The sequence below is a fragment of the Bubalus kerabau genome, chromosome 6 (genome assembly GCF_029407905.1).
Source record: "Bubalus kerabau isolate K-KA32 ecotype Philippines breed swamp buffalo chromosome 6, PCC_UOA_SB_1v2, whole genome shotgun sequence".
In the NCBI taxonomy this organism is placed as follows: domain Eukaryota; kingdom Metazoa; phylum Chordata; class Mammalia; order Artiodactyla; family Bovidae; genus Bubalus; species Bubalus kerabau.
The window spans coordinates 71,095,550-71,110,696 of NC_073629.1; the positions used below are offsets into that span (position 1 = coordinate 71,095,550).

Sequence of the window (15,147 nt, forward strand, 5' to 3'; positions counted from 1 at the left end):
CATTTGTCATTTAAAATATGTAAACCCAACAGTGTGTGGTTTGGTTTATTTTGCTTCTTAAATCCATAGTCTTGATTAAGACTACTTCTTGACTGCTTAATTTTTTTAATAATATATACTAGACATACAGCATTATATTAATTTCAAGTATACAACATAATGATTCAGCATTTGTGTATATTGCAAAATGATCACAATAAGTCAAGTTAGCATCCTTCTCTAAAGAATTAAAATTTTTCCCTCATGATGTGAACTTTTATCATTATTATCTATTTTCTTAACAACTTCCAAATATATAATCCTGTATTATTAACTATACTTGCCCTGCTGAATATTATTGAATATATCCCTGGGTCTCATTTATCCTTTTTTTTTTGTTAAGATCAGTTTAATCATTAATAACATTATATAATAAAGCAAAAGGAACACATGTTGTTAGATGTGATCCCTGACCAATACCCTCAAATTTATATCAGAATAAAGCTGACAATTCTACCAGGCTTTGAACCCCTAGTGCCCCTATCCCAATCCTGGAAGCAAAGACTATGCCCTGTCACACAACTTTGTACAAGCTGTAGTAAAACAAAGTCTAAATTTTCTTACCTTTCTATAGGAAACAGTCAGTTATTTGATAAATACTAAAACACTTCTAAGACTTAATTTTATGAGTTTGTTTACCAAACACATTGTGCAAGAACTGACTACACAAAAAGTTCCTTTGGAATTTGGTCCACAAATTCACTTACGCAGGATGGAAATTTAAAACCTGCAAGGGAAAGAAGACATGGGGAATCCCTAATTCAAACATATTGCAGTTACTACAGGGATATTCACACATACTAAAAAGTTTTGCTCACAAAAGGCACAAACTATATAAGGGATATTTTTTCTGAATAAAAACAAAGAACTACTTAATACCCTTCTTTGTTTTGTGAGCACCATAGCTAAGATGAAGTTAGACTCAAATTCACTGTCTACTCCCGTGACCAAAAAAAAAAAATCTTTTTAAATTGAAGATAAAAAAATTTAATTTGTCTTACTACATACTTTCCAGCCATTAACTGAGATATAATTATGAAACATTAAAATTGCCTTAAAAGGGGGTTGTGATAGCAGCTATCAAAGCAATATTCAAGCATGACTTCAAGGATGCTTTCGGGTTCAGAGTTAGCCTTCTTTGTCAAAAATCTTCACAACTTCATCAAAAACTTCATCAACAGATTTAGAAGCATCTATTTTCCTGACTTTCCCCATTTCTTCATACAAGTCAATAATTGGCTTTGTTGACTGAAGATAGGTTTGAATTCTCTTTTCCAAGCTCCCTCTGTTGTCATCACTTCTACCGCTACTCTTTCCCCTCTCAAGACATTGTTCAATACAGATCTCATTATTACAGTCAAAAAACAAAACAAAAGATATATCAGCTTTCCCATCCATGGTCTTATTCCAGCCTTGAAGGTTGTCCTGATTTCTTGGAAACCCATCAATCAAGAATTTATTCTTCTGAGCATTTGCTGCCATTGTCTGATCCATTTCCCTCCTTAACAAACCGATGGTTATCTCAACTGGCACAATCTTTCCATCTTTAATGTACTTTTCAGTGAGTTCACCATACTGTGAATCTGGGTTTTTCCTTTCATCACGGAGAAGTTCTCCTGCAGAAAGGTGTATGTAGCCATATTTCTCAACGATGCGAGCACACTGGGTCCCCTTGCCGGCGCCGGGACCGCCGAGAACGAACACGACCTGCGGCTTCATGAAGCGATGCGGGAAGAGGAAAAGTGGCCGGCCGGTCAGCAGCGGAAAGCTAAGGCCTAGGACGTGCAGCAGCCGGCGGCCGCAGCGGCTAAGCATGCACCGCGGCTGTGTTGGACGCTGAGAGAGCTAACCTCTCATTTATCTTATAACTGAAAATTTGTATCTTTTTTAGCACCTTCACATTTCCCCCTCCACCTCTGCCTCTGAATCACTGATACGTTCTCTATAAGAGTCTGTTTTTTTGTTTTTTCAGATTCCACCTGAGTGAGATCACATGGTACTTGTTTTTCTCGCTTATTTTATTTAGTGTAATGCCCTGAAAGTGCACCATGTTGTTTCAAATGGCGTCATTTCATTCTTTTTTTGTGAGTCAGTTATATTACACTGGATGTGTATATCACATTTTCTTTACTTACTCTTCCATAGACAGCAGCAGACAGACATTTTGGTTGCTTTCATGTCTTGGCTATTATAAATAATACTGCAGTGAACATGGGAATGTATGTGTCTATTTGAGCTAGTATTTTCACTTCCTTGTAATAACTTTCCAGAAATAGAATTGCTGGGTCATATGGAAGCTTTACTTTGAATTTTTTGAGGAACCCCTGCTGTTTACCTAGTGACTACACCAATTTACAATCCTCCAAACACAGCACAGGGTTCCCTGTTCTCCACATCCTTGCCAACACTTTATTTTTTGTCTTTTTGATAATAGCTAGTCTCACAGCCATGAGAATGGTCCTGTGGTTTCAATATGCATTTCCCTGATGATTGGTGATGCTGAATATCTTTTGATGTACCTGCTGGCCACCGGTATGTCTTATTTGGAAAAAACATTGTCTTAGATCCTCTGCCTATTTTTTAGTTGGATTTTTTTTTCCTATTGTTGTATGAGTTCTTTATAGATTTTGGATGTTAGCCTCATCTCAGATGTGGTTTGCAGATATTTTCCCCCATTTAATAGGTTCCCTTTTCTTTTTATTGATGGTTTCCTTTATGTGCAGAAGCTTTTTAGTTTGACATCATTTCACTGTGTTCAGTTTTGAGTTTTTTGCCTTTACTTTTGGTGTCAAATTGAAAAAACTATAGCCAAGACCCATACCAAGTTGCTTACCACCAGTGTTTTCTTCTAGGAATTTTATGGTTTCAGATTGTGCCTTCAAGTCTTTAATCCATGTTGAGTTTACTTTTGTGCATAGCATAAGATAGTGGTCAAATTTCATTCTTTCACATGTGCATGTCCCATTTTTCCAACACAATTTATTAAAGAAAATGCTCTTTTCCTAGTGTATGCTCTTGACTCCATTTTTATAAATAAATTGATCTTTACTGTAAATCAGTTTTGTAAATAAATGTGTGGGTTTATTTATGGGCTGTGTTTCTGTTCCATTGACCTTTTTTTTTTTTTAATGCCAGTACCATTCTGTTTCTTTCTTTCTTTTTTACTGTAGCTTTCTTTATATTATGCTTTGAATTCAGGAAGTGTGAAAGCGCCAGCTTCATTCTTTCTCAAGGTTTTTGACTATTTGAGTGTTTTTTAGTTTTGTTTTGTACAAATATTAGGATTATTTGTTCTACTTATGTTAAAAATGCCACTGGAATTTTGGCATGGCTTCTGCTGAATCTCTAGGTTGCTTTGGGTAGTATAAATGTTATAACAGCATTAATTCTTACAGCCCACAAGGACAGAATATCTTTCAGTTTATTTGTATTCTTCAATTACTTTTCAATATGTCTAATAATTTTCAGTGTATATGCATGTCTTTCACCTCATTGGTTAAATTTATTTCTAAGTATTTTTACTATTTTAATGTAATTATGAATGAGACTATTTTATTAATTTCCTTTTCCAATATTTAATAGCTCAGGCATAGAAAGACAGCATAACTTTGTGTATTGATTTTGTATTCTGAAATGTTAATTGATTTTGTTTATTCTGACAGTTATTTTTTGGAGTATTTTTGTATACAGGCATACTGTATTTCTGTATACAGAAAAAAACTGTATACAGTTTTCTGTATACAGGCATACTGTATTTTAGTGGGTATCACTTTACTGCACCTCACAAGTACTACATTTTTTACAAATTGAAGATTTGTGGCAATCCTACATTATCAGATGATGATTTGCAATTTCTAGCAATAAAGTATTGGAGAAGGCAATGACAACCCACTCCAGTACTCTTGCCTGGAAAATCCCATGGACGGAGGAGCCTGGTGGGCTGCAGTCCATAAGGTAGCGAAGAGTCAGACACGACTGAGCGATTTCACTTTCACTTTCCACTTTCATGCATTGGAGAAGGAAATGGCAACCCACTCCAGTGTTCTTGCCTGGAGAATCCCAGAGACGACAGAGCCTGGTGGGCTGCTGTCTATGGGATCGCACAGAGTCGGACACGATTGAAGTGACTTAGCAGCAGCAGCAGCAATAAAGTGTATTTTACATCAGATGTATACTTTGATTTTTTTCTAGACATAATGCTATTGCACACCTAATAGACTGTAATATAATGTAAACAATTTTAATATGCACTGGGAAACCAAAAAAAATTCCTTCTTTATTGCAATATTTGCTATATTGCAGTAATCTGAAACCAAATGCACAAAATCTCTGAGATGTGAATGTAGGTCGTTTAATTTGCAAAAAGTGACAGTTTACTTTTTCCTTTCCAATTTGGATGCCTTTATTCCTTCTTGCCTAATTACTTTGACTAGGACTTCTAGCTCCCAGTGCCATGTTGAATGAAAATGCAAAACTGGGCATCCTTGTCTTATTCTTGCTGTTAGAGGGAAAGATTTTATCTTTTTACCATTGAGAATGATATTAGTTGTAAGCTTGTCATATATGGCCTTTATTATGTGGAGGTAAATTCCTTCTATACTCTTTGTTGAGAGTTTTAACTAAAAATGGATGTTGAATTTTGGCAAATACCTTTCTTGTATCTATTGAGATGACTATATGATTTTTATCCTTCATTTTTGTTAATGTGGAGTATCAGTGTGATAAGATAGTGGTCTTATTGATACTGGTCACTTATTGATAGTGGTCACAGTGATACTCCACATTACACATTTGACTCCTTAAGTTTTTCGAGTAAGGAAAATATTTTAGAAAAGATTAAAAAGTCTACTTATTACAAAGGAATTTTTATTGAATGGATTATATGTTTGTTTGTTTAATTACACTAGTAATTACAGGCACCTAATGTATTTTAGTTTACCCCAGTCATCCTTTGGATAATTAGAAATTCCATTTTTGTTTACTAAGGAGAAATTTGCTATTTGAATTGAAATTTGCTATTTTGAATATTGAATTATAGAAGATGTTTAATGTTTTTCCTTTTTTCCATATAATTCAGGGATAATTGGTATTTGTATTTAAGGTATTACTATTATTGCTTCAGATAAAGAGTCTACCAGATACCAAATTTTGGAGTGGATTGAAGAACCTAAAACTTCTCTATCTACATGACAATGGGTTTGCAAAGTTAAAGAACGTATGTATGTTATCTGCCTGTCCGAGCCTCATTGCCCTCACTATGTTTGATTGTCCAGTAAGCCTTAAAAAAGGATATAGACATGTTCTTGTCAACAGTATATGGACTCTCAAAGCACTGGATCATCATGTGATTTCTGATGAAGAAATAATTCAAAACTGGCATCTTCCTGAAAGATTCAAGACATATAACCACCGACTTCTCTTTAATTTCTGCTCTGCTTTGAAAAAGGTAGTTGGCTTCATTTGAGTTTCATTTTAAATAAATGAAGTAAAACCTTAACTTCTAATTTCTATTACCTAAGTTATATAAATCAGTATTTTTATCACTTGCATGAAAAATCAGAAACTAGTGAATATATTATCATACTAATGTCTTAACAAAATTTATAAAAGCTTATGTGCCTGCTGTTAAAAATTACTGATCATGGGATTATCAAATTGTGGAGAAACAAGTATTTAACATTTTGAGGGGTCTCCATTATGTTTAATAGCTTTAAGAACGTATAGCTTACATGCTATAAAATTTACCCATTTTACATGTATGAGTCCATAATTTTGGTTAATTTGCATTTATATATAACTATATAACTGTCTTCACAATCCAGTGTTAGAGATTTCCACCACTCCCAAAATTCTCCTTCTTCCCATTTGCAATTAACCCCCACTATTACCTTGGTCTTAGGTAACCATTTGTCTGTCTCTGTAAATTTGTTTCTCTAAACATTTTATTTATTTTTTAATTCAAAAGACATTTATTAAACATCTTTCTACAGCACACTAGACAGTATAAGGAAATACATATACAAAGATGAATGTAGAATAAAATATTTCCTTACTGGGAGCTGATAGACCACATGGGATGAAAAATAATTACTAAGAAAATATAATAGGGCCCAATTACTGGGCCTGTTATTGAGGATCCCAGAAAGTTTTTGTTTATACAGATTATATACATATATATTAATGTATTAAAAATTAAAAGAGAATTTTCAAATATATACTTAAGTCATTTGAAATAACAAACCCATTTTATATCAACATAAACACATTTTATGAAAAAATATACTTTCCTAAATAAAAATAATTAAAAGAATGACATTATTTTACATTTTTGTACATCTCTTCAATATCTGTGTTAATAAAACATTTTCTCATATCTACTTCTGCATTCAAAGTATTGTGATACGTTGTTTTGACTGAAGTAAATAAAGAAAATATGGCCTCATACAGATATGTAATTAGAAAAAGAAGGCCCTCATGGGTTCTTAAAGGGTCTTGGGGCCTCCCAAGGATTCTAAAATCACATTCTGAGATTTACTGAAATATAAAAAAAAAAAAAAAAAAAAAAATTCTATCAAATCATGTCAGTTATAATTCTAAAAAGAAAGTAGTTAGATCGAGCATCCCCTGTCTGTATTAAAATGCTAAATGAGAATTAGTCTAACAACTTAATTCTTATACTCAGTAACCTAAATGCCAAAGGATTCTATATCTGGAATCCACAGTATTTTCTTTTTTTTAAGTAAAAGATCATCATATACTACAGTTGTTTTTAAACATGGCTGCTCATTAGAAACACATCTGGAGCTTTTGAGAAAAATATCAATACCTGGGCATTTGTATTTTTCAAAAAATTCCACGATAATTCTGATATGCATCTGGATTTTAAAAAGTGATTACAGGATTTGTATTAAATGGTAGATTTAGTGACATAGAATTCTATTATTTTCTGTTTATCAATCATGATACAATGGTATTAAGCAAATAATAGTTATATAATAACAATAATAAATTATATTTATCAATTTTCTTAATAGCCAGATAGAAAATAAAAGATAATTACATTTGCAAGCCATAATGGAAACATGATTAACCTAACAATACAAAATAATTGCCTACAATTTGGGGGGTCTATTGGAGTGATTGGTAAGTGGAAATGCATACATACACATGTTTTCACCTGCCCAGCCAGTCTATGTATTTGGGTTGAGGCATTTAATCCACTTACATTTAAGGTGATTATCAATATATATGATCCTACTACCATTTTCTAAATTGTTTTGGGTTTATTTTGTTTATTTTATTGTTTTGTTTTGTCTTTTCCTTATCTTGTGTTTCTTGTTTAGAGAAGTTCTTTTAGCTTTTGTTGTAAAGCTGGTTTGGTGGTGCTGAATCTCTTAACTTTTGCCTGTTTGGAAAGCTTTTGATTTCTCCATCAAATCTGAGCAAGAGTCGTGCAGGGTAGAGTAGTCGTAGTTGTAGGTTCTTTCCTTTTATCACTTTAAATATCCTGACCTTCTCCTCTGATATGTAGAGTTTCTGTGGATAAATCAACTGAAAACATGGAAGTCCCTTGTATGTTACTTGTCATTTTTCCCTTGTTTCTTTTGACATTGTGTCTTTATCTTCAATTTTCATCAATTTTATTACTATGTCTTAGTGTGTTCCTCCTTGGTTTTATCCTGTGTGGGACTCTCTGCACTTCCTGGACTTGGTTGACTATTTCCTTTCCCATTTTTTAGGGAAATTTTCAGGTATACTTCTTCAAATATTTTCTCAGGTCCTTTCTCTGTTCTCCTTCTGGGACCTCTATTATGCGAATGTTGGTGCATTTAATGTTGTCCCAGAGGTTGCCAAAGAATTGATGCTTTCAAACTGTGGTGCTGAAGAGAACTCTTGAGAGTCCCTTGGATCGCAAGGAGATCAAACCAGTCAATCCTAAAGGAAATTGACCCTGAATACTCATTGGAAGGACTGATGTTGAAGTTCCAATACTTTGGCCACCTGATGCAAAGAGCCAGCTCTTTGGAAAAGACCTTGATGCTGGGAAAGATTGAGGACAGGAGGAGAAGGGGATGACAGAGGATGAGAGATTGGATGGCATCGCTGACTCAGTGGACACGACTTTGAGCAAACTCTGGGAGATATGGAGGACAGGGAAGCCTGGTGTGCTGTAGTCCATGGAGTTGCAGAGTCAGACATAGCTGAGTGACAGAACAATAAATCAATTACAAGGGAAAACAGGAAAACTCACAATTATGTAGAGATTAAAAAACTTACAACAACCAATGTATTGAAAAAAAAAAGTCTTAAATGAAAATAGAATGACAACTTAACTAATAGGATATAGTAAAAGCTGTTTAGAGGGCAGTTTATAGTGATAGATGCCTACATTAAAAAAAGAACTCAAATGAACAATATAACTTTATACCCCAAGGAACTAGAAGAAAAGAACAAATTAAACCAAATTTTGTGGGAAGAAGGAAATAAAGACCAGAAATAAATGGAATGGAGATTAAAAATACTACAGAAAAGATAAAGAGATTTATTTTTTGAATAGATAAAATAGACAAACTCTTTGTTATACTTGAGGGAGAGGATCCAAGGAAGTAAGATTAGGAAGAAAGAGGAGATATCACAGTTGATACCACACAAATACAGAAGATTATGAGAGACTGCTATAAGCAATTGTATGCCAACAGACAACCTAGAAATGGATACGTTCCTAGAAACATACAACTTACTAAGACTAAATCATGAAGAAATTAAAAAAAAAATTAAGGCACTAATTAGCAGGGAGACTGAATCAGTAATCAAAAGTCTCCTAACATAGAAAAGTTTAGAACCAGATGGCTTCACTGGTAAATTCTACCAAACATTTAAGGAAAACTAATACCAATTTTTCTCATACTTTTCAAAAAGAAATAGAATCTAAAGGAACACTTAACTGAGACTATATGAGGATACTGGAAGAAAAATACAGATCAATATCCATGATGAATATGGATGCAAAACCCTCAACAAAATGTTAGCAAACTGAGTTCACTAATATATTGAAAAGATCATACATCATGATGAGGTGGGCTTTATTCCTGGGATAAAAATATCCCTAGTGAATATAAACACAGAAATTTTTAACAAAACCTTAGCAAGTATAATTTAGCATATGTAAGAAGAATTATATACCATAGCAAGTAGAACTTGTTTCAGGGATGCACAGCTGGTTCAATATTTGAAAATGAATTAATGTAATCTCCCATATCAAAAGACTCAAGAATGTTTTCTTCCTAAGACTGGGAACAAAACAGATTGCTGTTCTTATTCCTCTTGTCAACATGCTGCTGGAAAATCTAGGTGGTGCAATAAAGTGAGAAAAGGAAATAAAACATACCGATGAGAAAAGAAGAAATAAACTATTTGCAGATGAAATGATCACCTATGTGGAAAATGCCACAGAATCTACCAAAAAAAATCTTAAAACTAAAAAGTGAGCAGGGCTGCAGGGTGCTAGGTAAACAAAAATCAATCCTATTTCTGTGTACTAATAGTGAGTACATGGTCACCAAAATTAAATACATATTGTCATTTATAATCACTCAAAAATGAAATACTTAGATGTAAATCTAACAAAACATGAACAGAACTTGATGGAGAAAATATAGCTTTTTCAATAAATGTTACTTGGAACAGTTGGACATACATACACATAGACACACACACACAAGAAATGAACTTCCTTAAGTTTTACACTAAAAAAAAAAAAAAACAAAACTCAAATTGGATCTTGGAGTTAAATGTAAAACTGAAAACTAAAAAAACTGTTAGAAGAAATAAAATTGAAAGAAATCTTTAGGATCTAGGCTGAGGGAAAGACAGACCTGATACTAAAAGCACAATCTTTAAAAGAAAAATGGTAAAGTGAACTTCATCAATTTTTAAAAATACTCTGTAAAAGACCCTATTAAGTGAATGAAAAGATAAGCTCAGGGTCAGGGAAAGTATTTGGAAGTGAAATTTTAAAAATGACAATAGGGGTGGTCCTAAAATGGCAGAGGAATAGGACGGGGAGACCACTTTCTCCCCCACAAATTCATCAAAAGAACATTTGAACACTGAGCAAATTCCACAAAACAACTTCTGAATGCTGGCAGAGGACATCAGGCACCCAGAAAGGCAGCCCATTGTCTTCAAAAGGAGATGGAGAAGTCATGAGGCTACTGTAAGAATAAGCCTGAAATCCAGAGGCAGGAGGCTTAAGTTCAAAACCTGAGAACACCAGAGAACTCCTGACTCCAGGGAACATTAATCGATAAGAGCTCATCCAAAAGCCTCCATACCTACACTGACCCAGGAGCCAACAAGTTTCAGAGCAAGATATACCACACAAATTCTCCAGCAACACAGGAACATAGACCTGAGCTTCAATATACTGGCTGCCCAAAGTTACATCAAACCCACTGACATCTCAAAACTCACTACTGGACACTTCATTGCACTCGAGAGAGAAGTCATCCAGCTCCACCCACCAGAGGACCAACACAAGCTTCCCTAACCAGGAAACCTTGACAAGCCACCTGTCCAACCCCACCCACAGCAAGGAACCTCCACAATAAAGAGGAACCACAGACTGCCAGAATATGGAAAGGCCACCCAAAACACAGCAATATAAACAAGATGAAAAGGCAGAGAAATACTCAGCAGGTAAAGAAACAGGATAAATGCCCACCAAATCAAACAAAAGAGGAAGAGATAGGGAATCTACCTGAAAAAGAATTCAGAACAATGATAGTGAAAATGATCCAAAATCTTAAAAACAAAATGGAGTTACAGATAAATAGCCTGGAGACAGGAATTGAGAAGATGCAAAAAATGTTTAACAAGGACCAAGAAGAAATAAAAAAGAGTCAGTATATAATGAATAATGCAATAAATGAGATCAAAGACACTCTGGAGGGAACCAACAGTAGAATAATGGAGGCAGATGATAGGATAAATAAGGTAGAAGATAGAATTGTAGAAATAAATGAAGCAGAGAGGAAAAAAGAAAAAAGAATTAAAGAAATGAGGACAACCTCAGAAATCTCTGGGACAATGTGAAATGCCCAAACATTCGAATCGTAGGAGTCCCAGAAGAAGAAGACAAAAAGTAAGACCATGAGAAAATACTTGAGGAGATAATAGTTGAAAACTTTCCTAAAATGGAGAAGGAAATAGTCACCCAAGTCCAAGAAATCCAGAGAGTCCCAAACAGGATAAACCCAAGGTGAAACACCCCAAGACACATAGTAATCAAATTAACAAAGATCAAACACAGAGAACAAATAGTAAAAGCAGCAAGGGAAAAACAACAGATAACACACAAGGGGATTCCCATAAGGATAATAGCTGATCTTTCAATAGAAACTCTTTAGGCCAGAAGGGAATGGCAGGACATACTTAAAGTGATGAAAGAGAAAAACCTACAACCCAGATTACTATACCCAGCAAGGATCTCATTCAAATATGTAGGAGAAATCAAAAGCTTTACAGACAAGCAAAAGTGGAGAGAATTCAGCACCACCAAACCAGCTCTCCAACAAATGCTAAAGGATCTTATCTAGACAGGAAACACAGAAAGGGTGTATAAACTCGAACCCAAAACAACAAAGTAAATGGCAATGGGATCATACTTATCAATAATTACCTTAAACATAAATGGGTTGACTGCCCCAACCAAAAGACAAAGACTGCCTGAATGGATACAAAAACAAGACCCCTATATATGTTGTCTGCAAGAGACCCACCTCAAAACAAGGGACATATACAGACTGAAAGTGAAGGGCTGGAAAAAGTTATTCCATGCAAATAGCAAAAGAAAGCAGGAGTAGCAATACTCATACAGATAAAATAAACTTTAAAATAAAGGCTGTGAAAAGAGACAAAGAAGGACACTACATAATGATCAAAGGATCAATCCAAGAAGAAGATATAACAATTATAAATATATATGCACCCAACATAGGAGCACCACCATATGTAAGGCAAATGCTAACAAGTTTGAAACGGGAAATTAACAATAACACAATAATAGTGGGAGACGTTAATACCCCACTCACCCTTATAGATAGATCAACTAAACAGAAAATTAACAAGGAAACACAAACTTTAAATTATACAATAGACCAGTTAGACCTAATTGATATCTATAGGACATATCACCCCCAAACAATGAATTTCATCTTTTCCTCAAGCGCACATGGAAACTTCTCCAGGATAGATCATATCCTGGGTATAAATCTAGCCTTGGTAAATTCAAAAAATGTGAAATCATTCCAAGCATCTTCTCTGACCACAATGCAGTAAGATTAGATGTCAATTATATAAGAAAAACAGTTAAAAATTCCAACATATGGAGGCTGAACAACATGCTGCTGAATAACCAACAAATCACAGAAAAATCAAAAAAGAAATAAAAGTATGCATAGAAATGAATGAAAATGAAAACACAACACCCCAAAACCTGTGGGACAGTGTAAAAGCAGTGCTAAGGGGAAGGTTCATAGCACTACAGGCTTACCTCAAGAAATGAGAAAAAAGTCAGCTAAATAACATAACTTTACAATGAAAGCAACTAGAAAAGAAAGAAATGAAGAACCTCAGGGTTAGTAGAAGGAAAGAAATCTTAAAAATTCAGTTTGGTTAAGTTCATTCACTTAGCCATGTCCAACTCTTTGTGACCCCATGAACCACAGCACGCCAGACCCCCCTGTCCTTCACCAACTGCCAGAGTTCACCCAAACCCATGTTCATCGAGTCGGTGATGCCATTCGACTATCCCATCCTCTGTCGTCCCCTTGTCCTCCTACCCTCAATCGTTCCCAGCATCAGGGTCTTTTCAAATGAGTCAGCTCTTCTCATCAGTGGCCAAAGTATTGGAGTTTCAGCTTCAGCATCAGTCCTTCCAATGAATATTCAGGATTGATTTCCCTTATGAGGGACTGGTTGGATCTCCTTGCAGTCCAAAGGACTCTCAAGAGTCTTCTCCAACACCACAGTTCAAAAGCATCAATTCTTCAGCACTCGGCTTTCTTTATAGTCCAACTCTCACATCCATACATGACCACTGGAAAAACCATAGCCTTTATTAGACGGACCTTTCTTGACAATATCTCTGCTTTTTAATATGATTTGTAAGTTGGTCATAACTTTCCTTCCAAGGAGTAAGCTAAATGCAAAAGAAACAAAAGAGACCATAGCAAAAATCAACAAAGCTAAAAGCTGGTTCTTTGAGAAGATAAATAAAATCGACAAACCATTAGCCAGACTCATCAAGAAACAAAGGGAGAAAAATCAATAAAATTAGAAATGAAAATGGAGAGATCACAAAAGACAACACAGAAATAAAAGAATCATAAGAGACTACTATCAGCAACTATATGCCAATAAAATGGACAACTTGGAAGAAATGGACAAATTCTTAGAAAAGTATAACTTTCCAAAACTGAGCCAGGAAGGAATAGTAAATCTTAACAGACCCATCACAAGCACAGAAATTGAAACTGTAATCAGAAATCTTCCAGCAAACAAAAGCCCAGGACAAGACGGCTTCATTGCTGAATTCTACCAAAAATTTAGAGGTGCTAACACCTATCCTACTCAAACTCTTCCAGAAAATTGCAGAGGAAGGTAAATTTCCAAACTCATTCTATGAGGCCACCATCACCCTAATACCAAAACCTGACAAAGATGCCACAAAAAAAGAAAGCTAGAGGCCAATATCACTGATGAACGTAGATGCAAAAATCCTTAACAAAATTCTAGCAAATAGAATCCAACACCATATTAAAAAGATCATACATCATGACCAATTGGGCTTTATATCAGGGATGCAAGGAATCTTCAAAATCCGCAAATCAATCAATGTAATACACCACATTAACAAATTGAAAGATAAAAACAAAATGATTATCTCAATATATTCAGAGAAAGCCTTTGACAAAATTCAACATCCATTTATGATAAAAACCCTCCAGAAAGCAGGAATAGAAGGAACATACTTCAAATAACAAAAGCTATATATGACAAACCCACAGCAGACATTATCCTCAATGGTGAAAAATTGAAAGCATTTCCCCTAAAGTCAGGAACAGGACAAGGGTGCCCACTTTCACCACTGCTATTCAACATAGTTTTGGCCACAGCAATCAGAGCAGAAAAAGAAATTTAAAAATCCATATTGGAAAAGAAGTAGTAAAACTCTTACTGTTTGCAGGTGACATGGTCCTCTACTTAGAAAACCCAAAAGACTCCACCAGAAAATTACTAGAGCTAATCAATGAATATAGTAAAGTTGCAGGATATAAAGTCAAACACACAGAAATCCCTTGCATTCCTATATACTAACAATGAGAAAACAGACAGAGAAAATAAGGAAACAATTCCAGTCACCATTGCAGAGAAAAGAATAAAATACTTAGGAATGTATCTACCTAAAGAAAACTATAAAACACTGGTGAAAGAAATCAAATTGAAAAATAAAAGCTGTATGATTATCTCAATAGATGCAGAGAAAGCCTTTGACAATATTCAACATCCATTTATGATAAAAACTCTCCAGAAAGCAGGAATAGAAGGAACATACCTCAACATAATAAAAGCTATATATGACAAACCCACAGCAAACATTATCCTAAATGGTGAAAAATTGAAAGCATTTCCCCTAAAGTCAGGAACAAAACAAAGGTGCCCAGTCTCACCACTACTATTCAACATAGTTTTGGAAGTTTTGGCCACAGCAATCAGAGCAGAAAAAGAAATAAAAGGAATACAAATTGGAAAAGAAGAAGTAAAACTCTCACTGTGTGCAGATAACATGATCCTCTACATAGAAAACCCTAAAGACTCCACCAGAAAATTACTAGAGCTAATCAATGAATATAGTAAAGTTGCAGGATATAAAGTCAAACACACAGAAATCCCTTGCATTCCTATACACTAATAATGAGAAAATAGAGAAATTAGTAACAATTCCATTCACCATTGCAACAAAAAGAATAAAAATAAAATACTTAGGAATATATCTACCTAAAGAAACAAAAGACCTATATATAGAAAACTATAAAACACTGGTGA

At 34.6% G+C, this 15,147-nt stretch overlaps 2 protein-coding genes across 3 annotated transcripts in view; one reads left to right on the forward strand and one right to left on the reverse strand.

The window, feature by feature from the left end:
- The window catches only part of LRRIQ3 (leucine rich repeats and IQ motif containing 3), a 216,186-nt gene that overhangs the window by 26,494 nt on the left and 174,545 nt on the right, over positions 1–15,147 (forward strand). Inside the window, exon 2 of one of the 2 annotated variants that reach the window (XR_008715851.1) lies at positions 1,602–1,727. Coding sequence is in view for 1 of the 2 variants with exons in the window: in XM_055585477.1 (XP_055441452.1) it covers positions 5,162–5,485 (324 nt within the window). In the remaining variant the exon portion in view is untranslated. Of the gene's footprint in view, positions 1–1,601; positions 1,728–5,161; positions 5,486–15,147 lie in introns of those variants that run through there. The other variant, XM_055585477.1, reaches the window with a different exon arrangement.
- On the reverse strand, positions 868–3,081 carry LOC129655260 (UMP-CMP kinase-like). The gene has a single exon (XM_055585478.1). It carries the CDS (start codon positions 1,852–1,854, stop codon positions 1,168–1,170), a length of 687 nt encoding a protein of 228 aa, XP_055441453.1. The 5' UTR covers positions 1,855–3,081; the 3' UTR covers positions 868–1,167.